The sequence below is a fragment of the Mesoplodon bidens genome, assembly GCF_964165515.1.
Source record: "Mesoplodon bidens genome assembly, chromosome: 6".
NCBI classification, from domain to species: Eukaryota; Metazoa; Chordata; class Mammalia; order Artiodactyla; family Ziphiidae; genus Mesoplodon; species Mesoplodon bidens.
In genome coordinates, this window is record NC_138162.1 from 36,646,060 (window position 1) to 36,672,911 (window position 26,852).

General features: G+C 35.9%; 1 protein-coding gene across 1 annotated transcript in view; it reads right to left on the minus strand.

Annotated features, from left to right (window-relative positions):
• Positions 1-26,852, minus strand: part of SHOC1 (shortage in chiasmata 1) — an 80,317-nt gene that overhangs the window by 32,413 nt on the left and 21,052 nt on the right. The window contains exons 6-17 of the mRNA XM_081236783.1: positions 22,416-22,581; positions 22,119-22,212; positions 20,799-20,949; positions 19,743-19,844; positions 18,555-18,663; positions 16,245-16,339; positions 15,263-15,505; positions 13,819-14,232; positions 10,516-10,644; positions 9,134-9,310; positions 4,002-4,106; positions 253-431 (exon numbers count right to left, since the gene is read on the minus strand). Of these exons, the coding sequence (XP_081092909.1) occupies positions 253-431; positions 4,002-4,106; positions 9,134-9,310; positions 10,516-10,644; positions 13,819-14,232; positions 15,263-15,505; positions 16,245-16,339; positions 18,555-18,663; positions 19,743-19,844; positions 20,799-20,949; positions 22,119-22,212; positions 22,416-22,581 (1,964 nt within the window). The remainder of the gene's footprint in view (positions 1-252; positions 432-4,001; positions 4,107-9,133; positions 9,311-10,515; positions 10,645-13,818; positions 14,233-15,262; positions 15,506-16,244; positions 16,340-18,554; positions 18,664-19,742; positions 19,845-20,798; positions 20,950-22,118; positions 22,213-22,415; positions 22,582-26,852) is intronic.

The window sequence follows — 26,852 nt, forward strand, 5'->3', positions numbered from 1 at the left end:
GCCCGCGTACCGCAAAAAAAAAAAAAAAAAAAGTAAAGTATTTAAAAAATTCAAGGCATATAAATAATGATGGCAATGATCCTTTCTCTGGGTCTGATTCTGTCCTTTTAACTTACTTAAGGAGAAAACTGTCAAGGGACCAAATAGTATATACTATACTATTTCATAATTCCAAATTAAATGCAAAAATTTATCTTACATCCAATTATTATATAAGCTGATTGCTGTTATCTGCTTTATTTCAGTACTTACCTTAATTTGCTGTCCACTTTGCATCCAATTTAGTATCTGACATTGCAATTCTTGTAACTTGTAGTTGGTTTCAGGCTTTTTTTCCCTAATAAACTGTACAATCTTCAGCTGTCGCCAAATGTCATCCAAATAGGAGCCTAAAATGCTTTTGTAGATATCTTTTGCATTTGACAAATATCCTGTTTAAAAAAAAGTGGGGAAAAAAAGCACGTCTTTTTGTTCTTGTAGAAACTGCATGGTAAAAACCTAAAAGGAAATAAGGGTCATAGCAGAGACAGTTAAATTTCCCTTTACTACTTTTCTGATTGATCAAAGATAGCAACTAATGAAAACCTTAAATTTAAGTGAAGCTGAGAAATATGTAGCAAATGTCTATTTTTAAGCTACATAATACCAATATAACTGGATATACTCTACACATTCTCTGAATATTTCTCATCCTTTCCTGCCTTCTGGCTTGTTAAATGCTATTGCCTTCTTCCTAAACCCTAGAATCTACACTTACATGCAAGTCCTGTGGTAATGCATTTCACTGAGATTTTCTTGGTATGCTATCGATACAGCTTTGCACCTGATTTCTGGTTATTTATGTATATGATTTAACAACCTTACTAGTCTATAAGCTCTCATAATCCATGATATTTAAGCATAATTAATTTATGTAGCTGCTAAAACAGCAGTGCCTAAATTCAGACTCACTAAGAGCAATTTTAAACATAGGATCCTGAGACCTATCCTTGAAGGTTCAAATTCAAGAAATCTAGATTGAATCCCAGGGATTCCTATGTGTGAAACTTCTCCCAGTGATTCTACTGCACAGTGAATTTTGTGAATTACTGAAGTAGAACACCTGGCAGAGTAACTTATGTAGATCAGGTATTCAATGAATATCTTGAATATTGATATTGAATGTCTTGACATTGAATATCAATATTCAATGAACAATAAATACAATAATAAATCAAAAATTTAATGTTCATGTTCATATTTTTATACTATATACATATTAATTCTAATTTTATATTAATACAGCTAGAATAATGGGCAATTTAGAGACTGACTTATGTTCTTTCTGCTTACTAATCTCCAAACTTCCCACTGATTTCTCCATACTGCCATTAGACGTAACCTTCTGAAAGACAAACCTAATCCAGTAGCTTCCCTGTTTCAATGGTTCCCTATCATTTACAGAGTAGTGACTGAACTCTTTTGTGTAGCTTAAAAGGCTTTTCATGATTTGGCTCTTTCTTACTTCTTCAGGCTTAGCTCTCTTTGCTTTCCACCTTGTACTCTTCAATTTAGCCACATGGAACTGTTTGCCATACACCCACTAAGTCATTCTTCTGGGCTCTTAATTCTGCCTAAAATACCCTTTCATACTTTATGTACTTGGCAAACTCCTACTTATTTTTAAAAAATTCAGCTTGAAAGGGTAACAGTCACCATCCTTTGTGCCATGACTATGTATCTCTACTACAGTACCCATTACACAATACTGCATTTATTTCTGGGTTAAAGCCCAGAAGTGAAACTCTATACTTTTAACCTTGAAACTAATTACCTTGCTAGTTTGGGAGAAGAAGCAAATTGGAAGCTGGGAGAAAATACAAAATTCTGGGTCCAGGGTAGGCAGCCAGACCCACATGGACCTTTCTTCCTCTGTCACTATTCACAGAGAAAGAAGGAGGACAACCTAACTTGCTCTTTGATTTTGAGAGGTTTAGAGGAGTGAGAAAGCCTTCTACTAAAAATGTCCAAGGTAGCAAGGTTACTCATTATGGCTTGGTACCTAGGGTTTAAGAAGTTATGTTTTCCAACAAGGATTTTACTTTTATAAGTATTCCTCAAGGTAGCCAAATAGTAATGCCAAAGTTTGATTTAGTAAAGGCATTTCTGAGGAACAGAAACAATTCAGTTCAAGTATATAGCTCTCAGTGGTCTCACTTAATCCTAGGGTAAGATATAGAGTACTTAAAGGTGAATATACTTTAAGCAATCCTCCATAAATATTAGTTCTCTAATTCAAGATTTTGATAAGTATTGAGCACGAGTGAGTCACAACTGTACTCTGCCTGGGAGTCCAAATATTCTAGATTCTGATATTCTGCCTTACTATTAAGCTTTTATAGTTAGCTTAGTTGTTGGTAGGACTGACAATCTTCTATGGCAGCTGAAAATTATAATGAAGACAGGTGACTACACAGAAGCATGTGACACTACACCATTATACTAGCGACAGATACTGTAAACTAGGGCTCTAGTTGTCTGGGAATGGAGACAAGACAACTTGATCCAGCATCAGCACTCAAATGTTTTAATTGGAGAAGAAAGGAAAAGCACCATGTTGGGCTTTCTAAAGGTAGCTGTAACTTAGTTACAATACCTGGCCAGATAATACTGCTATAATACTTGGCCAAATATTACAACTCCCAGGGATGTAGAGGAAGTACAATTGTAACTCGCTGCTGCCCAGTACTTATCGAAACCTTGGATTAGAGAAATAATATTTGTCTGAGTCACAGATAAGAGAAAATGTCTGGGTCACAGATCAGAGAAAAATTATTTTCACTTTGTATATAATAGGTTCTAGAAACTTTAAATTATAAAACATAATCCTAAAAATATACCATTACTAAACAAGTGTAAACAACCTGCAATAAGGGGCCTAAAACAGTAATGCAGTAAGATAGACACTTTAAGGATTTTAATAGTTTAGAAAAAATTTCCAAAATCTTAAAAATTTTCAATACATTCAAAATAGTTTGATTTTTAATACTCAAGTAATTCATATCCTAACTTACATGCACAACTAAAAAAGAAATTGCAGAAGATCTTGCTATATAGCTATATTGCATCTAGCAAAGATTCAAAGACACAGATATTCAATGAGGACCTAAAATGTATATGTCAAAGTGTCATCTTACATTAAAAAGCAGTGAATAATAAAAAGAAACTAAATTGAGTTATTTGTAGTGAGGTAGATGGACCTAGAGACTGTCACACAGAGTGAAGTAAGTCAGAAAGAGAAAAACAAATACTGTATGCTAACATATATATATGGAATCTAAGAAAGAAAAAAAGGTTCTGATGAACCTAGGGGCAGGACAGGAATAAAGATGCAGATGTAGAGAATGGACTTGAGGACACGGGGAGGGGGAAGGGTAAGCTGGGACAAACTGAGAGAGTGTCATGGACATATATATACCACCAAATGTAAAATAGATAACTAGTGGGAAGCAGCCACATAGCAAAGGGAGATCAGCTCGGTGCTTTGTGACCACCTAGAATGGTGGGATAGGGAGGGTGGGAGGGAGACACAAGAGGGAGGAGATATGGGGATATATGTATATGTATAGCTGATTCACTTTGTTATACAGCAGAAACTAACACACCATTGTAAAGCAATTATACTCCAATAAAGATGTTTTTAAAAAATGCAGTGCATAATAATGATTACACAGTCAAATCCCTTAAGGCCATTAGGAGTCTGTAATTCAGGCCTAGAATAGAGAATCCTACACCTATTTTTCTAGGTGATGATTGTTGTTACAGAAAATTTCTTTTAATGAATATAAGGAGAATAAAATACATATTCCATTATAATTATGTCAATAAATATATAATGTTTAATGCAGGAAAAAAACTACATAATTTCTTACAAAGTACATCTTTTTTAGAAAAGTAAACATTATTTCAGACAAAATATTTCAATAGGAAGAAAAGGGGAAATAAAAAATTTTCACACCAACCCAATGCTGTGTCCAAGCTACATGTTAAAAGGACATCTCTAATTGTTACCAAAAGGTGTAAGAGGGCAGCATACTTGAATGTCATTTCTCTTTCAACATTTTTACCTAGGTAAGCAAAAACATATTTAAAGACAGAATATACATTAGAGTTTTAGAATATATATCAGAATGCTTAATAATAATAGGTAACATTTATTATTGAGTGCTTACTATGTGCCAAGCTGTATATAATCTGTTTATTTTATTGAATCTATAACAATAACCCTATCGAACAAGTTTACTATGATCTTGACTTTATGGATGAGAAAACAGTCTTAACGAGGTTAGGTAACTGCCCAAGGTCAATTTGTGCATAAATGATGGAGATGGCATTCCAACCCCTACAGCTAACCTTAGATTTCATACTTTGCTGCTTCCAAAGAATGTTCAATTATTTCTACCCTTGGTGGGAAGAAGGACAGTGATTCCCAGTTATGAAACAAGAAGAAAATTAAACTCATAACTTGCCAACTGGTTTAGATAAAGGCGGAGGATCATAACGTAAAGCAATACATTGAAATGGAGGTAGACACCTGGGAATATTTGTCCAAAGATATGACTCAAACAAAAGAGGTACTTATAGGGACAAGACAATTATCTAATTAATACGTTCCATGTAGTTCCAGAGCTTATTGAAGATGATACATGGGATTTTACTGCATGCAAAAGTGGGGCCAAGAAGACCGGATTCCAGGCCTAATATAACCAGAGAAGCTCTACTTCTCTCTGTTTTATATAGTGGGATGCCATGTAATATTTATTGAACAAAGAGTTCTGCTAAAAAGTATATGTATAGCTGATACACTTTGTTATAAAGCAGAAACTAACACACCATTGTAAAGCAATTATACTCCAATAAAGATGTTTTTTAAAAAGTATGAAAACTATTGATTTAAGCAATGAAGATCAAAGCAAATAATCAGTGGTCACTGGGAATCAAGGAGCAACAGAAAAACCAGTTATGGGTAGTATCTCCAGCCCCTGGAAGGACTTGTGTAAACAAGTCAATCATGACCAGGAAGGGAAGAGAAGAGAGCAGAGAAACCAAATTTGGTATCATTTTCCTCTGTCTTTAGGAGAACATTTCTTACAGTGCAGATCCGCAGCTGATGAATTCTTTCAGCTTTTGTATGTCTGAAAACGTCTCTATTTCCCCTTTGTTTTTGTAATGTATTTTTGCCTAGTACAGAATAGGTTGGTGTTTTTTTCTTTCAGGTATTTTAAAGATGTTATTCCACTGTCTTTTCACTTGCACTATTTCTTTATTTTTTTTTATTTTTTAATTTTTATTTTTTTAACATCTTTATTGGAGTATAATTGCTTTACAATGGTGTGTTAGTTTATGCTTTATAACAAAGTGAATCAGTTATACATATACATCTGTTCCCGTATCCCTTCCCTCTTGCGTCTCCCTCCCTCCCACCCTCCCTATCCCACCCCTCTACGTGGTCACAAAGCACTGAGCTCATCTCCCTGTGCTATGCAGCTGCTTCCCACTATCTATCTACCTTACGTTTGGTAGTGTATATATGTCCATGCCACTCTCTCACTTTGTCACAGCTTACCCTTCCCCCTCCCCATATCCTCAAGTCCATTCTCTAGTAGGTCTGTGTCTTTATTCCCGTCTTACCCCTAAGTTCTTCATGACATTTTTTTTCTTAGATTCCATATATATGTGTTAGCATGTGGTATTTGTCTTTCTCTTTCTGACTCACTTCACTCTGTATGACAGACTCTAGGTCCATCCACCTCACTACAAATAACTCAGTTTTGTTTCTTTTTATGGCTGAGTAATATTCCATTAAAATTCCGTCTTTATCCATTCATCTGTTGATGGACACTTAGACTGCTTCTATCTCCTGGCTATTGTACATAGAGCTGCAATGAACATTTTGGTACATGACTCTTTTTGAATTATGGTTTTCTCAGGGTATATGCCTAGTAGTGGGATTGCTGGGTCATATGGTAGTTCTATTTGTAGTTTTTTAAGGAACCTCCATACTGTTCTCCATAGTGGCTGTACCAATTCACATTCCCACCAGCAGTGCAAGAGTGTTCCCTTTTCTCCACACCCTCTCCAGCATTTATTGTTTCTAGATTTTTTGATGATGGCCATTCTGACCGGTGTGAGATATCTCATTGTAGTTTTGATTTGCATTTCTTCTAACACATGAAAGAATGCTCAACATCACTTGCACTATTTCTGACAAGAAATTTGACATCAACCTTGTCATTGTTTCTCTTTTGCAGCATATATTTTTTTCCTTCTGGCTGCTCCCACAATTTTCTCTTTATCACTGGTTTTGAGCAACTTGATTATAATATGCCTTGGTGTAGCTTTATTATGCTTCTTGTGCTTAGGGTTCATTGAGTTTCTTGGATCTGTGGGTTTGTAGTTTTCACTGAGTTTGGTAAGATTTCAGTCATTATCTCTTCAAATATTTTATCTGTTTACCCCCTTTTGCCTCTCCTTTGAGAACTCTAATGCTAGTATATAAGGCTATTTGAAGTTGTCTCACAGCCCACTATGCTCTTTTCTTTCCTTCTTTTTTATTCTTTTATCCACCTGGGTTTTATTTTAGATAGTTTCTGTTGCTATGCTTACAAGTTAGCTAGCCTTTTCTTCTGCAATATTTAATCTGCCATTAACTCCATCCAGTGTATTTTTCATCTCATGCATTGTAGTTTATTCTCTAAAACTACGATTTGCATCTCTTTTATGTCTCTAGCTTATTGAAGGTATGGAATACAGTTATAATAAGTGTCAGTGTCCTCTCTGATAATACTAACATCTTTGTCAGCTCTGAGTTTGTTTTGATTGATTATTCTCCTTATGGGCTGTGTTTTCCTGTCTCTTGTTATGCTTGACAATCTTTGATCAGATGTCAAACATTGTGAATTTTACCTTGTTAGTGCTAAATATTTTTGTATTCATATAAATAGTCTTAAGCTTTGTTCTGGGATGCAGTTAAGTTCCTTGGAAATAGTATGATAACTTTGAGTCTTGCTTTTATGATTTTTTTAGGCAGGTCCAGAGCAGTGCTAAATCTAGGGATAACTATTCCCCACTACGGAGACAAGACTTCTCTAAGTATGGTGATCAATACTCCATGAATTATGAGTTTTTCTAGTCTGGCTGGTGGGAACAGACATTATTTCCTGCCCCGTGTGAATTCAGAGTACTATTCCCTCTAATCCTTTCAGATGGTTTGTTTCCCGACCTCTGGTAGGTTAGTTCCTCACATATACATTTATTTTCTTTTGAGATGGCTGTTCTTTTTTTTTTCCATATTCTTTTCCATTATGGTTTATCACAGGATATTGAATATAGTTTCCTGTGCTATACATTAGGACCTTGTTGTTTACCCATTCTCTATACTATAGTTTGCATCTGCTAATCCCAAATTCCTAATCCATCCTTCCCCCACCCCACCCCCTTGGCAGCCACAAGTCTGTTCTCTATGTCTGTGAGTCTGTTTTTGTTTCATAGATAAGTTCATTTGTGTTATATTTTAGATTCCACATATAAGTGATATCATATGGTGTTTGTCTTTCTCTGTCTGACTTACTTTACTTAGTATGATAATCTCTAGGTCCATCCATGTTGCTGCAAATGGCGTTATTTCATTCTCTTTTATGGCTGAGTAGTATTTGATTGTATATATGTACCACATCTTCTTTATCCATTCATCTGTCAGTGGGCATTTAGGTTGTTTCTATGTTTTGGCTATTGTCCTCACATATACTCTTTGATCAGTACTCTGCTGAATACTTCAGGAAGACTCTCTGCAAATTTCTAGGACTCTCCTTGTGAAGCTCTCTGCTCTCTAACCTTCTATCCTTTTTAAAAAATTTTATTTATTTTATTTATTTTTGGCTGCATTGGGTCTTCATTTCTGTGCATGAGCTTTCTCTAGTTGTGGCGAGCAGGGGCTACTCTTCACTGCGGTGTGCAGGCTTCTCATCGCAGTGGCTTCCCTTGTTGCAGAGCACGGGCTCTAGGTGCACAGGCTTCATTAGTTGTAGCTAATGTAGCTCAGTAGTTGTGGCTCGTGGGCACAGTAGTTGTGGCTTGCAGGCTCTAGAGCTCAGGCTCAGTAGTTGTGGCACACGGGTTTAGTTGTTCCGCGGCATGTGGGATCTTCCCAGACCAGGGCTCAAACCCATGTCCCCTGCATTGGCAGGCACATTCTTAACCACTGTGCCACCAGGGAAGCCCCTAACCTTCTATCCTTTGAACTTTAGCTGCCTTGGTCTCCCTGGACTCTTAGCTCTGCTTCTTCAACTCAGATTGTCCACTGAGCTCTGCCTCTGGTACCTCTCCCTGTGCCATGGCCTGGCATTTCTTTCAAGGCACTAAGCTAGGGCAATGGTAGGGCTCACCTCACTTGTTTCCCATCTCTCAGGAATCATTGTGCTTCGTTGCCTGATGTCTAGGATCTTAAAAACTGGTTTCATCTATTTTGTCTTTGTCTTTTTGTTTGTTTGTTGTTGTTATTTCTGGAAGGAGGGTAAATTCAATCCCTGTTACTCCATTTTGGCCAGAAGCAAAAGTCCAGAATTGGCTTTAATCAATTTACTTTTTGACCTCCCCCACCTTTTTGGGCGGGACCTAAGTGGTTCAGATGCTAACAATAATAGGGTTAATTTGGTTTCTCCAATAGGAATCTGTCAAGTAATATATATGTCAACTAGGAGCTTTACTGAGGAGCAATGCCAGATGACACAGGTTTCCCCCACTATCTGAAAATAGAGAGTTCCTATGAAACCTTTTGTAAGCTGAAATGGAGTAAAGAAGCAAATACCTTTTTTTTTTCATAAAAATGAAAATCCTCTTTGATTTCTTTCAGTTAGTGAAAACAGATATTAATGTAGGTCTTCATAAAATCAAAGTGACATAAAGCAAACATGAAAAGCAGACAACACTTGTATTTCTTACCTTTTTATCCTTGCTTAGCTGATATTCCAGCATTGGTCTATGGGTGCCATATGCTGAATTACAGTTATGCCTCCATCTATGACTAATTTCTGCATTTTCTAATAATCCATAAATTTATATCCTTTAAAATAATGTGACTTTTATTTGTACTCACCTTGGTGAATAGCATCACTTATCAGTTTTTCTTGTTCTTTTAAGAGGAATCTTGTTTGGTCAAAAACGACAGTGTCAAATTTCCAGTTAGCAGCAGGAAGAGTACAGAGGCATACAAGTTTTTTTAAGATAGGAGAAGCTGCTGCTTCTAGGAGACAGTATGCTTGGCACTGGCTATCTGCAAAAATAAAAGCATTAAAGGCAGTGTTTTTATAAGGATGGTATGTTCTTTTTGATAAATCAATCATACATGTTACTTCATGGAAACCTGAACTCTATCCAAATTCTTTTCTGAGTTAAAAATCATGGGCTTCCCTGGTGGCGCAGTGGTTGAGAGTCCGCCTGCCGATGCAGGGGACACGGGTTCGTGCCCCTATCCCGGAAGATCCCACATGCCGCGCAGCGGCTGGGCCCGCGAGCCGTGGCCGCGGAGCCTGTGTGTCCGGAGCCTGTGCTCCGCAACGGGAGAGGCCACAGCAGTGAGAGGCCCGCGTACAGCAAAAAAAAAAAAAAAAAAAAAAAAAAAAAAATCATTAGATTCTATAGAGGCTTATTTTAGGATATTTATTCTAAATAAACTAGTAAAAACAAAACAAAAAAACCCTCTGTAGAATTAATATAATTTTATGGTTATTTTGTTTATTTGAAAGGATTTATTCAGTGACTAATTTGGCAGGGAAAGTATGCGGAAGAGAATCACATAATTTTTTTATTTTCCCTCCACTATTAGCTTACAAGCTTAAGATGAACACATTTATAACAATGACAAATTGTTTTTAGTTTTCACTAGAATATCAATATTTAAAGATCTGCATTGTCATCTAAAGGTCATAAATGAAATTTAGCCAAAAGAATGAAGTGATATTCAAGAACTAGTGTCATATTTCCTTATCGATTTTAATAGTGAGCATGATGTTCTTAAGCAGGCTGTTCTTTAGGGGTCAATGTAAAGAATATTTTTCTTTACAGCAGAACAAATAATTTTAATTGGTATAGGAATCAATAATAACTTATTTACACCACCTTGATGGAGGGTGAGAGAACAGAGAGAGCAACCATCAACAGTTCATTTTTCCAGACTGGGAAGAAAAGTCTGAGTGAGGAGTTGCAGTTTGCTGTTCTCTGATGCATGTAGGGAAGCAGCAGTTTAAATGAAGGAAGAAATAACACTTAGTGGACTGGAATAGGGCGATGGGGAGGGAGGGGCAGAGGCAGTGAATAAGGCACTCCAGGTTTGGAAATAACCTGAAAGTAGGACTGGAATGAAGAAATATCTGAAACAAGTGAAGAAAATTACATGGAAAATAAGGTGTGTCCTAGATACCCAGGAAAGGGCTTTCAAATTTACTTAATTTGAATGTATTTAAAAAGCATAATGCATACCTGATGCTTGAATTTCAATGACATTATCTGCTCTCCTCTCCTGATTTGCTTTCTCTAGTGTTTTATTAGTACAAACAATAGGATTTTCTTCTTGAAGAGTTAAAGAACATTCTTCTTTGTCTTGAAGTTCTAATAAAAATATTAATTTGCATTGTTCAGGGAAACTTAATGTTGATTAAAATGCTCTCTTGTAATATGATCCTAATTGTTAAAATTCTTTGAAATGCATCAGTATTAAATTGAGCAACTATTCAGGTCAATGGACTTATTGTGCTGGGTAGGAAGCTGAATGGTAATAAAGGAAGGAACTTTGGCATCAGATCAGTGTTTCAATCCCAGTTCTGACACTAGCCTCAGTTTCCTCATATGCAAAATATTGATTAATATACCTACTTGGAATATTGTTATAAGGTGTTATAAACACCAAGGATGATTCCTGACACCTAAAAGGCACATACTGTTCTACTTCATTTCTCTGTGACTGTCCACAGACCCTTCCTCTGTTACTAATTCTCTCCTATGCCCCAAACCCTACCTGTCTCCATCCTTTCTTAATAAGGTCATTTCTAACTACTTACCCTTTAGCTCTCAGGCATTTTCTACAGGAAGCCTTATAAAACTGCCCACTCTACTTCCAGGCCAGCAAAGTGCCTCTCCTTTTTGTTTCCTCAGCACTCAGCATAGTCTCCTGGCACTGACAATGTTGTATGGAAATTATCTGCATGTCTGGTCCACTCTATTACACTGTAAGCTTCTCAAGGTCAGCAACGTTATCATGTTAATCTCTGATATGTGATTTAGTGCCTGGCACACAATGTTCAATAACTGTAGTTTTCTTCCTTCGTTTGTAAGTATTGTAGAGGATTAAAATATATATATATATATAATTTATTTATGATTAGAGTTATATTAACTAGATTGCAATGTTATCCATTAATAATATGATTACAAGATAATTTTAGAAAAACATTGCCATCTTGAAACATTTGAATATATGAGCTTTAAATACACAGTGAAAAAAAAAAAGAGTAAAATATCCTAAACTAGCTTTTTATTATTTTCAAGTATACTTTTTATTAACTATAAGTAATTTAAATAGCTATGATTAAATACTACAAATTATTGGAGTTTTTGAGGGGACCTAATAAGTTGTAGCATTCTTTCTCACCCCTGTATCAACAAGAAGTAAAATATATATCAAAATATTACCTCTGTTACTAATAAAAACTAAGTTGGAGAAAGGAGCTTAGTTTGAGAGTCAAAAGAGCTTGTTAATTAAACAACAGAATTAGAGTTCCCTACCCTGCCCCAGACTATACTGGACTGGGCCAGGATTCTGCACTATTGGGGAACTGCTTGGGAAAGATTCATAACATAGAGAAGCAGAGGAGAATGCCTGTTACTTGTGAGGCAGCTCATTCCTGCAAGCTTATGCCCAATTTATTCTTTTTCAAATTTACAATACAGATAATTAATTCCAGTTCCTCTGGGGGAAACACATTAAAGGGCAAAGAGGCCAGGAACATATGATTGAGGAAACATCAGGAGTACAGAGCTTTCCCACCTAACATCAGTATTCCTTTAATTGTTTAATTAATGGCTAACTTTTAAAATAAGAAAATATTATTTTTATCTTTTTCTCCTTTCTTGTTGCTTTCTCTCATTTTCTGTTGCCAATATACCTTGTTACAAGACATCATCACAAGTATGACAACCAGAAAAGGATGTCAGTGCTAATTTTGGATTGGTTTCCTTTTTTTTGTTGTTTTTTTGGCCTCAAATATGAATAGAATCTGAAAACATTCACAAACCTGAAAACAACAAATCTTTTTAAAATTCCTATTTATGCATCACATTCATAAGATAAATCTTTATATTTTGCTCATTCTTTCATGTAGAAATTATGCTCTGAATTATGGTGCAAATTGGTTAGAAAGATCTGTTACATATAGAATTGTCACCTAACAAGGTAAGTTATAATGTGGTCAAACAATTACATAAAAAGAAACTTTATGACTAATATATATAAACATAAAGGGTCACAAAATTCTGAGATCTTTAAATACTTTTCTGAATTTTTGTTGAATTTTTCATTGTGAAAATGCACTGATGGACAAAGTAATATAACTTTATATAGAACTATAAAAGGCTGTCATATCATGCTGCACACAAAGAACAAGCATTCTTTTCTGCTTTTCTATGTCATGACTTTTTCCCAAGCAGCTCCCCAACCATGGGGAATCCTGGCCCAGTCCAGCATAGTCTGGGTCTGGGTAGGTACTCTGCCCAATTCTGGTGTTTAGTTAGCAAGCTCATCGGACTCTCAAACTAATTTTTGGTATATATTTTACTTCTTGTCTTGTTTTACAGTTTATTCAGGGGCAAGACCTTGTGTACATTAACAGTATCAATACATAGGACAGTAAGACCTAAGTATACTCTAACTCTCACAAATATATATATATATATATATATATATTTTTTTTTGTGTGTGTGTGTGTGTGTGTGTGTGTGTGTGGTATGCGGGCCTCTCACTGTTGTGGCTTCTCCCGTTGCGGAGCACAGGCTCTGGACACACAGGCTCAGCAGCCATGGCTCACGGGCCCAGCCGCTCCGCGGCATGTGGGATCTTCCCGGACCAGGGCACGAACTTGTGTCCCCTGCATCGGCAGGCGGACTCTCAACCACTGCACCACCAGGGAAGCCCCACAGATAAATATTTTTGAACTTATTTCATTTGGGTAATCTGTGTCAAACACATTTTAGAATACTAGAATTTTTTTTTTACCAGAAGTGAAATGATATGATGCATTATACTACTTTGATATGTTTATAAGCGATGAATGTAAAACAGTTACAACTCAAACAGAAACTCTTTGATAAAGTTAAAAAGAGTAATAGGCAATCAAACAGGCAAAAGGTTCTTAAGTACACATTAAAATACAAGTTAAAATATGGAGGTAGAACTGTGAGCTGAAAGAGAAAAAAGAATGGCAGAATGATCAGCAAAAGTTAGAAATGTTATGAATCTGTATGACCAAGTTGTAGAAAGTGAGTTTTTACAAATAGCGGCTTTTCTTAAAAGTTCAAATGCACTTTTAAATTTTTTGGAAAATACATATCTACATCTATATCTGTATATCCCATATCTATCTCCGTATATAATGTGTCATGAATAAATGACTTTGACTTTGAAGAATAATGTGTTTTATCTGAAGAGCTTTATTTCTTTACCTTCTATAATAAATTATACATTTAGTCCTTGAAGCTATCATACCTACACCAAAATATTAAATTACTCACCATCTTTTCCATCATTGTCTGTGACTTCAGTCTTTGAGGTACAAGTCTTATACTTATTTCGCAGCATAATAAAGTCATTCAAAAGGTCCAAATTATTCTCCTGTTTTTTATCATGTTTAAAAGATGCTTCTTCAATTTTGGAAGAGGAAGATGATTCAGTAGATGGTACTGTGCTGTCAAGTTCCAAGTAATCTTTATTCTCTTTAGTTCGGATTATTCTACAACCTAGTTCTAGGTCATTCTTTGGTTTTTCTTCTTTTCGTGGTCTTTCAACAGCGACATATTCATCAGAAAAATATGAGTCTGTTACTTCTTTTGCCAGAGGTGGAGTCTTTTGTGAAGGTGATAAATGATCATTTGTAGATATCTCAATAAGTTTAATAGGTGAGGAACATCTTTTATGTTCTAGCCGTGCTGAAAACAGAAAATGAAAATATCCAATGACTTTCATGCCTAAATGAATGTTCTACTAGGGTATTAAGATAACCTTTAGTTCTGGGTTCTTATTAATATAATTTGATCCTTTTGAGTACTTTGTTTACTGCTTTTAAAATCAATTTTTGGTCTGAACAAAGTAATTTTTTAAAGGATAAAAACTCAGCACCTCTTTTTCCTACTACTGGAGCTCAGGTTACTGAGCAAAGAAAGAATTCCAGACTATTGTCAATAGTCTAACAACAAGTCATAGCCTTGGAGCTATCATACCTACAGTTATTCTAAGGGTCAAAAACTTACATACAGGGCTTCCCTGGTGGCGCAGTGGTTGAGAGTCTGCCTGCCGATGCAGGGGACATGGGTTCATGTCCCTGTCCGGGAAGATCCCACATGCCGTGGAGCGGCTGGGCCCGTGAGCCATGGCCACTGAGCCTGCGTGTCTGGAGCCTGTGCTCCGCAACGGGAGAGGCCACAACAGTGAGAGGCCTGCGTACCGCAAAAAAAAAAAAAAAAAAAAAAGCCATTTTTGTCTTCTTAAATTATACAAGTAAAAAACCCTTAATGAGTAAACTTTTTGGTAACAAAGGAAGATTTTCTATTGTTGAAGAGAGATTACTAGATATGATTGAACACTTAAAGCTCAGCTGTCAGGTTGAAAAATAACAGTGCTGGTTTGTATCTAGGCTGATGTAAACAGAAAATGGGCTAGAAATTAATCATTTATAAAAGAAAACAAAGACACTAATTGAAAATGGCTAGACATTTAAAGCTGAAACTATAGAATTTTAGGACAGAAAGAGATTTAATGATTAGCTAGTCAAACTTCCTCATTTTTTCAAGCAAGAAAATGAGGCTTAGCGAAGGTCAAAGTTATATATTCTGGCGGAGCCAGAGCTATATTGAATGTTGGAATTTAGTTTTATTTTCCCAATAACCTAGTGGAAAGCCAGTATCTAACATCTCATTCTGAAAATGTTTACACAAATGATATTTACTATTACATACTTACATTCTAATTGAAGCACATTAGTAGGCAAAAATGTCTCCAGCTTACTAGCATCAGAAGATAGATTATTATGATACAGATATGTACTTAGATGTTCCAAAGTTTCTGTCATTATCAGATTTAGTCCTGCTTGTTTCCACCACTCTGCATTTTCAGGATTAACCACAAGGCTTCCTTCTTCAATAGAAAATATCTTTTTAAAATCTACAACTGGATATAGACTGTTGGGCTCTTCAGTTCTTGGCACTTAAAAAACCACAACAAACCAAAAAACAAATAGTGAGAAACAGTCCACAGGGCAAAAAAGATAAAAAAAACACAATAAACAGAACCACACTGGAAATTTCTTACAAAATAGATTTTTACAAATTAGAAAAAAAGTAAAATAAAGTTAGTCTAGTATTTCATCTTCAAGATGCTAATATTTGTAAAAGTCCAAAATATTATAGCAATAGAAGTCACATAAAGGTTTATTTCAACTTACAGAAATATCATGAAGTTAAAATTATTCTACTATTTAGTAGGAGATGGAACTATTATTTTGTTTGACCATTTTAGTAATTACTAAATTAATACATTCGACAATATTTTGAAGAGTTAATGTAAGATTTATTAAATCAGAAATTCCAATTCATTATAATGAGCTTAAACAAGATGATATATTTTATCAGGTTTTTATGATGACTATCATTTTAAATATTTTGACACAGAACTTTCCGCTTCATTACTTTTTAGCCTAAGTAGGGACACAGAATATTGTATGGAGGAACTGAAGTAGCACAACTACTTAATATTATTAACTGCATTACAAGCCTCAACCCAAAATTAGGATTATAAATTTTGAAATCCTAATTTTGGAATGGTGCTTTTTATAATGACAGTATTTTCAATAATAATAATAATAATAATACTGACAATACATTTCTACTGATTGTACCTTTTATCTATACTTTCTATTTAGCATTCAAAATCAATTAACCTTTACCTCTAAACAAAAATGGATTCAAACAGCTTCTGCAGCTTTCTGATTGCCACACCATACAGTATTTGTTAGCTGATTCTTCAGCAATAAGCAAACTACTGAAAAAGCAGAGTTAAAGTTTAATTTATTAATTATATTGTCTTTTTGCATAATAAAGTTTCAAGAAAAGTATTTTTCTAAGTATTTTCTACACTCAAAAGCACGTCAGGGCTTCCCTGGTGGCGCAGTGGTTGAGAGTCTGCCTGCTGATGCAGGGGACATGGGAAGACCCCAAAACAACCCTATGAGGTATGTACAAATTATTATCCCAGTATTACAGATAAGGAAACTGAGGCACAGGGCAATTAAGATCACAAAGCTAGTAAATGACACAGCCAGGCAATCTGGCTCTAGTTCAGGGCTTTTAACTACTTATTATGGGCTGAATTTGTCCTCCCCAAAATTCATATGTTGAAGCCCTAACTCCCTGTACCTTAGAATGACTGTATTTGGAGCTAGGGCCTTTAAAGAGGTAATTAAGTTAAAATGGGGTGATTAGGGTAGGCTCTAATCCAAATAACTGGTATCCTTTTAAGAAGAGGGGATTAGGACATAGACGTGCATGGAGGAAAGACCACATGAAGACAAAGGGAGGGGCTTCCCTGGTGGCACAGTGGTTGAGAATCGGCCTGCCAATGCAGGGGACATGGGTTCGAGCGCTGGTCCGGGCAGATCCCACATGCCACGGAGCAACTAAGCCCGTGTGCCACAACTAGTGAAGCCTGTGCGCCTACAGCCCATGCTCCACAACGAGAGAAGCCGCGATAGTGAGAGGCCCGTGCACCGCAATGAAGAGTGGCCCCTGGACTTCCCTGGTGGCGCAGTGGTTGCGAGTCCGTCTGCCAATGCAGGGGACGCGGGTTCGTGCCCGGGTCCGGGAAGATCCCACATGCCGCGCCGCGGCTGGGCCCGTGAGCCATGGCCACTGAGCCTGCGCATCTGGAGCCTGTGCTCCGCAGTGGGAGAGGCCACAACGGGGAAAGGCCACAACGGTGAGAGGCCCGTGTACCGCAAAAAAAAAAAAGAAAAAAAAAAAAAGAAAGAGTGGCCCCTGCTTGCCGCAACTAGAGAAAGCCCTCGCACAGAAACGAAGACCCAACACAGCCAAAAATAAATAAATAAATAAATTAATTAATTAATTAAAAAGCAAGTTTAAAAAAAAAAAGACAGGGCTTCCCTGGTGGCGCAGTGGTTGAGAGTCCGCCTGCCGATGCAGGGGACACGGGTTCGTGCCCCGGTCTGGGAAGATCCCACATGCCGCGGAGCGGCTAGGCCCGTGAGCCATGGCTGCTGAGCCTGCGCATCCGGAGCCTGTGCTCTGCAAGGGGAGAGGCCACAACAGTGAGAGGCCCGCCTACCGCAAAAAAAAAAATAAATAAAAAAAAATAAAAAAAAAAAGACAAAGGGAGAAGACAACTATCTACAAGCCAAGGAGAGAGGCCTCAGAAAGAATCCAATCCTGCTGATATCTTGATCTTGGACTTCCAGCGTCTAGACTGTGAAGAAATAAATTTCTGTTGTTTAAGCCAGCCAGTCTATGGTATTTGTTATGGCAGCCCTAACAAACCAATATACTGCTACACTGTATATTTCATGGTAGTGAGTGACAATAGAGGCAGTGTCACTGGTAAGCATCCACTGGCAATGTTCTAAGCAGATTGTTTAAATTTTAAATTTAAAATTAAAATTTTCAAGTTGTTTATATTTAATGGTAATATATTCACATTCAAAATACTAAAAGTATAAAAGAGCCTAGCTTGATCACTTACTAGCTCCTATATTGCCAGGTTACCCAGTTCCCTTCTGGGCTCAACCAACAGTACCTGATTTTTGTGTGCCCTTCTAGAGATATTCTATGCATATAAAAACAACTATGTACATATATATTCATATATTCCCTTCAGTTGCTTACTATGAACACCAATTTAACCTCTTACATTTTTTTCACAGAGCTATCTGGGAAATTGACTTTATATGGGGAAATTTAATTAAAGATTGCTTCTTCTTCTTCTTTTTTTTTTTTTTTTTTTTGTGGTATGCAGGCCTCTCACTGTTGTGGCTTCTCCCGTTGAGGAGCACAGGCTCTGGACGTGCGGGCTCAGCAGCCATGGCTCACGGGCCTAGCCGCTCCGCGGCATGTGGGATCTTCCCAGACCGGGGCACGAACCCGTGTCCACTGCATCGGCAGGCGGACTCTCAACCACTGCGCCACCAAAGCCCCAAGACTGCTTCTTCTGAATTGCAATTTGAGTTCTAGATTTAATCTTTACTTACATTTTACAAGCAGAAGAAGATGGAAATTTCTGGAGTTCTGCACATAATGAATTCACTGAAGAATGTTGGTTTGTTAGGTGTAGATGAGTTAATGGCATTTCTAACTCTACTAGAATATATAAAAATTTAAAAAATCATGTTACATAAACATTGAATAAAATTATGTATAATTCATAACTTTTTGTAAGCAACTATTATGTTTGATCATTGTGTTACAACAGAAATTTTCAATCAAAAGAAATTTGGGTTATTTGAAACACAAAATAACAGTTTTAAATTTCCATCCATATAAAGGATTACACATATACCACATGGTGTCTCAACTATGACACTAGTGATTTTTAAAAAATACATTGGCAACTAAGCTTTATTGTTTACTATATAAGATAAATTCTAAGACTTTATGTGTAATAATGTTTTCAATTCTGACAACTTATGTTTTCAGTACTTAAGAGGTAGTACTATTTTTACCTCCATACTAAATACTGGTGATGTTAAACAAATAGTATTAATAGACAGTAATTTTTCACCTTAAAAAGTATGGAGTCTAGGTGGCCTAGCACAGAGTTATATCTTTTATAAGGTGGGCTTGAAAAACTAATCCTCATTTATCATAAGTTGTCAGTGTGTTTCTGTCACTTTCATAAATAAAGCAGTATACTTCCAAATAGATGATTAATATGATCAGATATAAATGTAACTAAATAACAGCATCATCAACATAGTTAGGGAGCAATACAATCTGGCATTACACTGGAACAAGAGATGATTCTGAGATTCCAAATTTGGTAGGATAGTGATAGTAACAATAATGATGGGATTGCTTTGGGGATTAAAAAGTTAAATTTACGAAAGTATAACAAGGGTCAGCAAGACTGCTAATATTGAGGTAAAATATAAAGTTCTTTTTAACTGAGCTATAAAATTACAAGATTTCTATTTTTAATATTAATGCTATTTCCTCCATTCCTCTTCCTCAATCTTTGTAACTCTCCTCTTTTGATGCTAGAAGGATGTTAATGATAGTAACAAATGTAAAGGGATAGATAAAAGAACAACTTGGCTTGCAATAATCAAATTTTAAACATGAAAACTGTCTCATAGTAGACTTTATATGGAATGTATTGTACTTTTACATCATATATAGGTATCCCCTGATAAGCTCCATGATTTATTCAAAATTTCTACCTGGTTCCTTGTACTCCGGTTCACACTGACTTTGAATGGCCAGAGTTTCTGTGGAGCTGCATTTTATATCCTCAATGTCAATTCCATGCTTGATAGTAAGATCTGGGAAAAAAAAAAAAGGAAAACGCCTACTACCAGCAAAAGTACTATGATATTAGTTTTTCTGTAATCTTGTTCATTCTTCAGTGGCAATGATTCTGAGTACACCATTTAGTACACCATCAGGGCCAAGTGAAGGCTGGGAGTGTAGCACCACAGTCATTCAGTACATTCACCTGTCCTTTTCCATTACCATGCATAGATTTGTGTCCTTCTAACAAGCCCATGGGCCACCTGCAGTTTTGAGCTCTGCTAGATTTTCAAGTTCTGGTGTAAGTTTGATCTATTTACTTCGGTTGGCTTTTCATTACCTTGCTTGACTTGTAGGCTCATCAGTAATCCCCTTGATTTAGTCTTGTCTGCAAGAATTCCTTCAAGTCTGTTGATGGCAAGCATCCCTATTCTCAATGGATATCACAAATCCCCCTTCACTCCTCCCTAATATTATTTATCTTCGATTATTTCAACTGGAATGTATGAGACAACAGGTAAATATTTGGGTTCAAATTATATTAAAAGACTTCAACAATATTTACTAGTCTAACTGGGAAGAAACCATCTAAATTCTAGGTTATGACTCTACCAGTCATCTGATTCCATGAATCATAACCTTACTCTGAGTTTCTAAAGTCAGCATAGAAGTTGTTAGTGCTTTGTCACTATGTGTAAGAAAATAACTCAAAAAAATTAATACAGTCATATGTGTTTTAGCTCTATTTTTATAATTATCTTGAAATGATTAAATTAATTTCAGAGACATTTTAAGCTTGCAAGTGTATAAAGAGGAGACAATGAGAAAAGTGTCTTATCAATAATAATTTTGAGATTTCGTTGTGTAAACTTACAGGACACTTTAAAAATCTGAAGGTTCAGAAAAAAGTTTAATGAACAAGAATTTTTATAACAAGTATTATTAAGTAGTTCTAACAAGTAATAGATTTTAAATTTAACTCTCACCTCTTTTGAAAAGCTTTTCATTTTCATCTACATAATTTATTATTTCTGGCATTAAGTTTAATGACTCCTTCAGTTCTGAGAGTGATGGAATATCAACTTCTTGTTCGAGGCTTGTAGATATTAAGAATTCACACTCAGGCAAAATTGATGCCTGAAATAACATATAGGTAAAACTAGTTTTTAGTGAGGTTTTCCAAATAAATATTTCTGAGTTCATAAATAGATACATTTGCTTAATTGGTGTACCAAACTTTAAACTAAACCCACACTCAAAAACTTTAATGCTCAGTATACATTTTATTTAAAAAGTAAGTGTAGGGGCTTCCCTGGTGGCGCAGTGGTTGAGAGCCCGCCTGCCGATGCAGGGGACACGGGTTCGTGCCCCGGTCCGGGAAGATCCCACATGCCGCGGAGCGGCTGGGCCCGTGAGCCATGGCCGTTGAGCCTGCGCGTCCAGAGCCTGTGCTCCGCAACGGGAGAGGCCACAACAGCGCGAGGCCCGCATACCGCAAAAAAAAAAAAAAAAAAAAAAGTAAGTGTAGCAGCCAAAAAATTATACTACAAGCAATGTTCTCTCTGAGTAATATCCTTCATGGCCACTGATTACATTAGTGACATACAATATCCCTAGATGCAGAAGTATCTTCTTTTATGTTAATAACAAATTTTCAAAATTCTAAATTAGAAACAATCATTGCAGCAAATGAGAGCTGGTGAATGGAGAAGTAAAAAGAGCAGATGCAATGGAATGGATCTTTACTGCATTCCACAGAATTTATTTCTCTTTCATTCCTACAGAACTGGATTCTTCAACAAGTGAGACTGTATGTGCATAACTCTCAGAATTAACAGGGGAGGAAGAGGGAGACTGGAGAAAAGGGGCTAATAGGTGAATTAATATTATTACCATGTGTGTTAAAGTTTTTAGTAAAAAAAAACAACCTTTAAACGCCTTAAGACCAATATATATATGACCACTTAATGTCCTATACCAGGTATATTGATGAAAATTATTAAAAAATTCCCTGTACCTGGGCTGTACACTAGACCAATTAAATCAGAATATATCTGAGTAGGATCCAGGCTTCAGAATTTTATTAAAATTTATCAAGTACTTCCAATGTGTAGCCAAGGTTTAGACCGCTGTCTCTGAAGTAAATTTGACTCCTTAATTGATACATGTTCAACCCGTTATTAAGTCTTTTTAACTTGACAATAGTAGATGGCCAATGTATATTACTAAATCTTGTAAAAGTGTGATTTACTAACTTTTATTTAAAAATTACTGAAAGCAAATATTACAGCTTCATTTAAACCTACTGTATCTTCTAGCGTCTCCTGACAAAAGTTCTCTTTATCCATGTAAAAATCCTCCACAAAACCTTTCATATCTCCTTGAAAAGAGGAACACTCCCTTAACAAAAAATAAAACATTAAATTAGTGTTTACTAAAAGCAAGGTACATACCAAATGAAGTTAATCAAAATACATAGTGATTAAAATTAGAGTTGAGGTAAACAATGATAAAATACTATGATTGATAACATCTAGACTTGTGAGCATACAAAGAATATTTTCTTCTCCTAAAAATATTCACAACACTGGGCAATTAAGTACCTGAAAAAATCAGCTTCTGTGAAGATCTGTCCTTTGAAATCTAACAGGGGATCCTTTACCAAAAATAGTTTTAGCCGACTCAACAAAGTATGCGAAGTTGGTAGCTGATTTCTATAGGTCATCAAATAATTTACAAAAATTATTTCTTCATCATCAATAGACAAATCTGAAAATAAATAAGAAATATAAAAGAAGAAGAAGAATCTAAAAGTTATACAAAAGGATCTAGATAGTTACTGTAGTCAGCCATTGATAGAGTCGGGGTTTTCAAACGCATTTTAAAAATTGATTGATTGATTGATTGATTTAAAGTATAGATGATGTACAATATTATATAAGTTACAGGTGTACAATATAGTGATTCATAATTTTTAAAGGTTATCCTCTATTTATAGTTATTATAAAGTATTGGCTATATTCCCTGTGTTGTACAATATATTGTTATAGCTTATTTTATACATAATAGTCAAACACATTTTAAATTCTTTAGTTCTTCATTGTACTGTGCAAATAAATCATGTAGCATAGTACTGGTATGTAGGCAGAAGCTCAATAAAATTTAACATTATTTAGTACACTGAGTAGTAACCAAATGTCCTGAAAGAGTTGTAAAGGCTCATATTTTTTTCCAACAAAATTAATGTAATCAATGGAGGAAAATATCTTGTGGTCTTATGCCTCAAAATAGCCAGGGTTAGCCTCAGCAAGACTGTAAAGAAATAAAAGCATTTGACTTTTGCTGACCCTAGTGTTTTCTTCTCTGTAAGATTTTATCTCTTAAGGTCTCCAATTCATCCCCAGAGACTGACATGTAGGGAATGGAGATGGTCTAAAAAGCCTATAAATGAGACCAACTCTGATTCTAGCACGCTAAGGTTGTTCAAACATGTTTGTTACAAAATTAATTACAATGGAAGCTGTGTAGTGAAGTATCTACTAGAGAAGTGTGACACAGCTTACATATTAGGAAACATGACTGCTAACAGTTAATTGTTGGAATAGGTTTCTCCTCTCTATCCCCACCCTATCGTGTTTGGGTCACTTTAGAATCTTAGCTAACACTATCAGTGCTTTAGCAGTTTCTAGGCCCAGGAGGGAACATAAAACCTACTCCCATTCCTCAATAATCTCTGAGTGGAAAAAGAAAGAGGAAAATATAAGCTCAGATGAGGAATTACTCAGAAAACCAAGCTCCCCAAAGCAAAAGCCACCTTGAAGGGGAAGCAATGGTCTCTTGTTTTGGGCAGTGGCCTTTCAGTTAAGTAATTTTAGAATTGTATGAGAGGATAGCATGAAGTGATGTCTCCCATGACCAGCTACATCACTGGTATACATGTGCTTAATAAATATGTGGTGTAGAGTAGAGAGGCAGGGACCATCTCTTTGCCTAGTGCTAACTTAAAATACCAAAAGAGAACTTATTGTGTAAACTAGCCTCCTAAGAGATTATTTATCTGTTTATTGGAACCTGTTAAGTTCTTGACAATCCTGTGGCCAAGAGCTTCCCATGCATGACACACTGCAGAAAGCTAGCCAGAATCAGTTCCATGTCTAAGCAGGGTTTAGCTGAGACGATTTAAAGATGGTTTGTTCGTAAATCCATTCTGTAAGTACTAATGAAGTCATGTTAACAGTAAAAACCCAAACAGCATTCATTTATATCCCCATCTCCACCTTCCACTTTCAAACACAGCTCCTCTAGCCGTCTTTCCTTCCTACAGGCTCATCCTGGTATTTCTGGGAGTCCATGAGGATGTCTCATATCAGTTATGAGGTCTTGTTTTCTAACCACCTTTTTTTTTTTAACATCTTTATTGGAGTATAATTGCTTTACAATTGTGTTAGTTTCTGCTGTATCACAAAGTGAATCAGCTATACATATACATATATCCCCATATCCCCTCCCTCTTGTGTCTCCCTCCCACCCTCCCTTTCCCACCCCTCTAGGTAGACACAAAGCACCGAGCTGATCTCCCTGTGCTATGTGGCTGCTTCCCACTAGCTATCTATTTTACATTTGGTAGTATATATATGTCCATGCCACTCTCTCACTTCGTCCCAGCTTACCCTTCCCCCTCCCCATGTCCTCAAGTCCATTCTCTACGTCTGCATCTTTATTCCTGTCCAGCTCCTAGGTTCTTCAGAACCATTTTTTTTCTTTTTAGATTCCATACATATGTGTTAGCATACAGTATTTGTTTTTCTCTTTCTGACTTACTTCACTCTGTATGACAGACTCTAGGTCCATCCACCTCACTACAAATAACTCGATTTCTCTTTATGGCTGAGCAATATTCTACTGTATATATACGCCACATCTTTATCCATTCATCTGTCGGTGGACACTTAGGTTGCTTCCATGTCCTGGCTATTGTAAATAGTGCTGCAATGAACACTGTAACCACCTTTTTCTGTTGGAGCCACTTGAGGGCAGCATCACACCACAACTAATGTTCTTTATAACTATCAAAGGTTTTACCAGGGGTGTTATTTCCTTATATTCTAAGAAATCCATCATACCCTGGATTTCTTACCTTATTACCACTATTATATGTACCAACACAGATATGAGGAGACTGTTTTCCTCTATTGTAGAGGAGTGTTAAATTGTCACGAGGAAACAAAATTTTGGCTAGTTAACTATGAAAAAAAGCAGAAGGAAAGAGGTCTACTGACAGGAAAGAAGATAGGGTTGTTCTTTGCAGAAGATACTTTTGTCTACTTAGAAAACCCAAGATAACGAAATGAAAACAACTGAGTTCACTAAAGTGTCTGATAAAAATTATAAAATCAATGGTTATCAAATATATGTATATAAACCTAGTAAAAAATTAATGAAAAAACTCATTCATCATGGCCACAAATATGCAAATATTGAGGAATAAACATAACAAAAATGTGCAGAAAGTATATGGAGGAAACCATAAAATGTTACTGAGGAGCATTATCAATCAATCAATCAATCAATAAACTTGAAGACAAGGCAAGATAAACCGTTTTCCTGGCTAAAAAGACTATCTCTGGTAAAAATTCTAAAAGGTACCAATAACATTTCGATATCTCAAGTGGTCTATCTTGGAACTTGGAAAACTGATTACAAAGTAAGTCTGGAAGAATATAGACGTGAGAGTAGGAAAAAAATGAGGAGACTATTAATACATGTTACACTAGTGTATTAAGTAGTTAAAACTGTATGATACTGACACAATAATAGGTAAATCAATAGAGCATAATAGAAAATCCAGAAACAAACAGTAATGTGGATGAGGATTTGGCATATGATGTAAGTGGCATTTCTAATCAGTGGGGAAAGGAAAGAGTATTTCATAAAAATATTGGGACAACTGCCAAAACATTTAGGAAAAAAATTTTTTATTTTTACTTTTAAACATATGCTAAAATCTTGAAGAAAACCTCAAACAAAATATGAATAAATATTTATTTAATCCAAGGAAGAATTTTCTCAGTATTAAAAACAATGAAAGAAATCATAAAGGAAACATTGACAGGACTGGTTAGGTTCAAATTAAATATATTTGGGGTTATTGATATCTTTGATACATAAAGATAAAATATAAGAATAGAAAAAGAGACAAAGAAGAGAACCATCTCACAACATAAAAATATGCAAATGAACACTAAACACCAGTAATTTAAAAAATGCAAGTAAAAATATAATTTTTTGCCCATCACATTAGATAAATGTATTACAACATCAATAGTAATGATGATAAGGCTGGCATGAATAGGGTATTCTCATACCATGCTAGTGGACATATAGCCAAAAAATGCTTACATCAATAATTTCATTTCCAGAAATTCACTCTAAGGAAATAATTGGAAGTGGAAACATAATGCAAAAAATTAAGAAACAGAAACCTCATTAAATAGAGTTGGGAGATGATCAGGGGAAGCTCTCATGCTCTGCTATGATAGCAGAGCCCAACAGAAGGAAGACGCCTCTTCTTTCCTGGCAAGGACTCAGCCAATGAAAAGCCATAGACTCTTTGTTTACTATAGCCCTCCCAACTTCCTTTTCCCCTCTATAAAAGAGTTCCCCCGTTGCTGGGCAAGGACTTACATGTGGCTCACCATGGTTGCAGACCTGGAATTGCAATTCTCTGCTGATCCCAAATAAACCCATCTTTGCAGGAGAAATATCTGGCAATCTATTTATTTCAGGTCAACAATACATTTAGGAACGTACTTTAAATTAAAAACAACATTAATTGGGAAATCTATAATACACGAATAAGATTAAAAGCTGCAGTCATTAAAAGCCATGATTTGGAAGAAAACTTAAATATATGGTGAAATGTTCCCAAAATACTGTTAACATTTAAAAATACTATAAGACAATAAGATCACAATAGTAAAACAATTTTGTTTAGATTATAGGATTATAAGTTTTTAGTAAAGGGACATTCTATGTACATA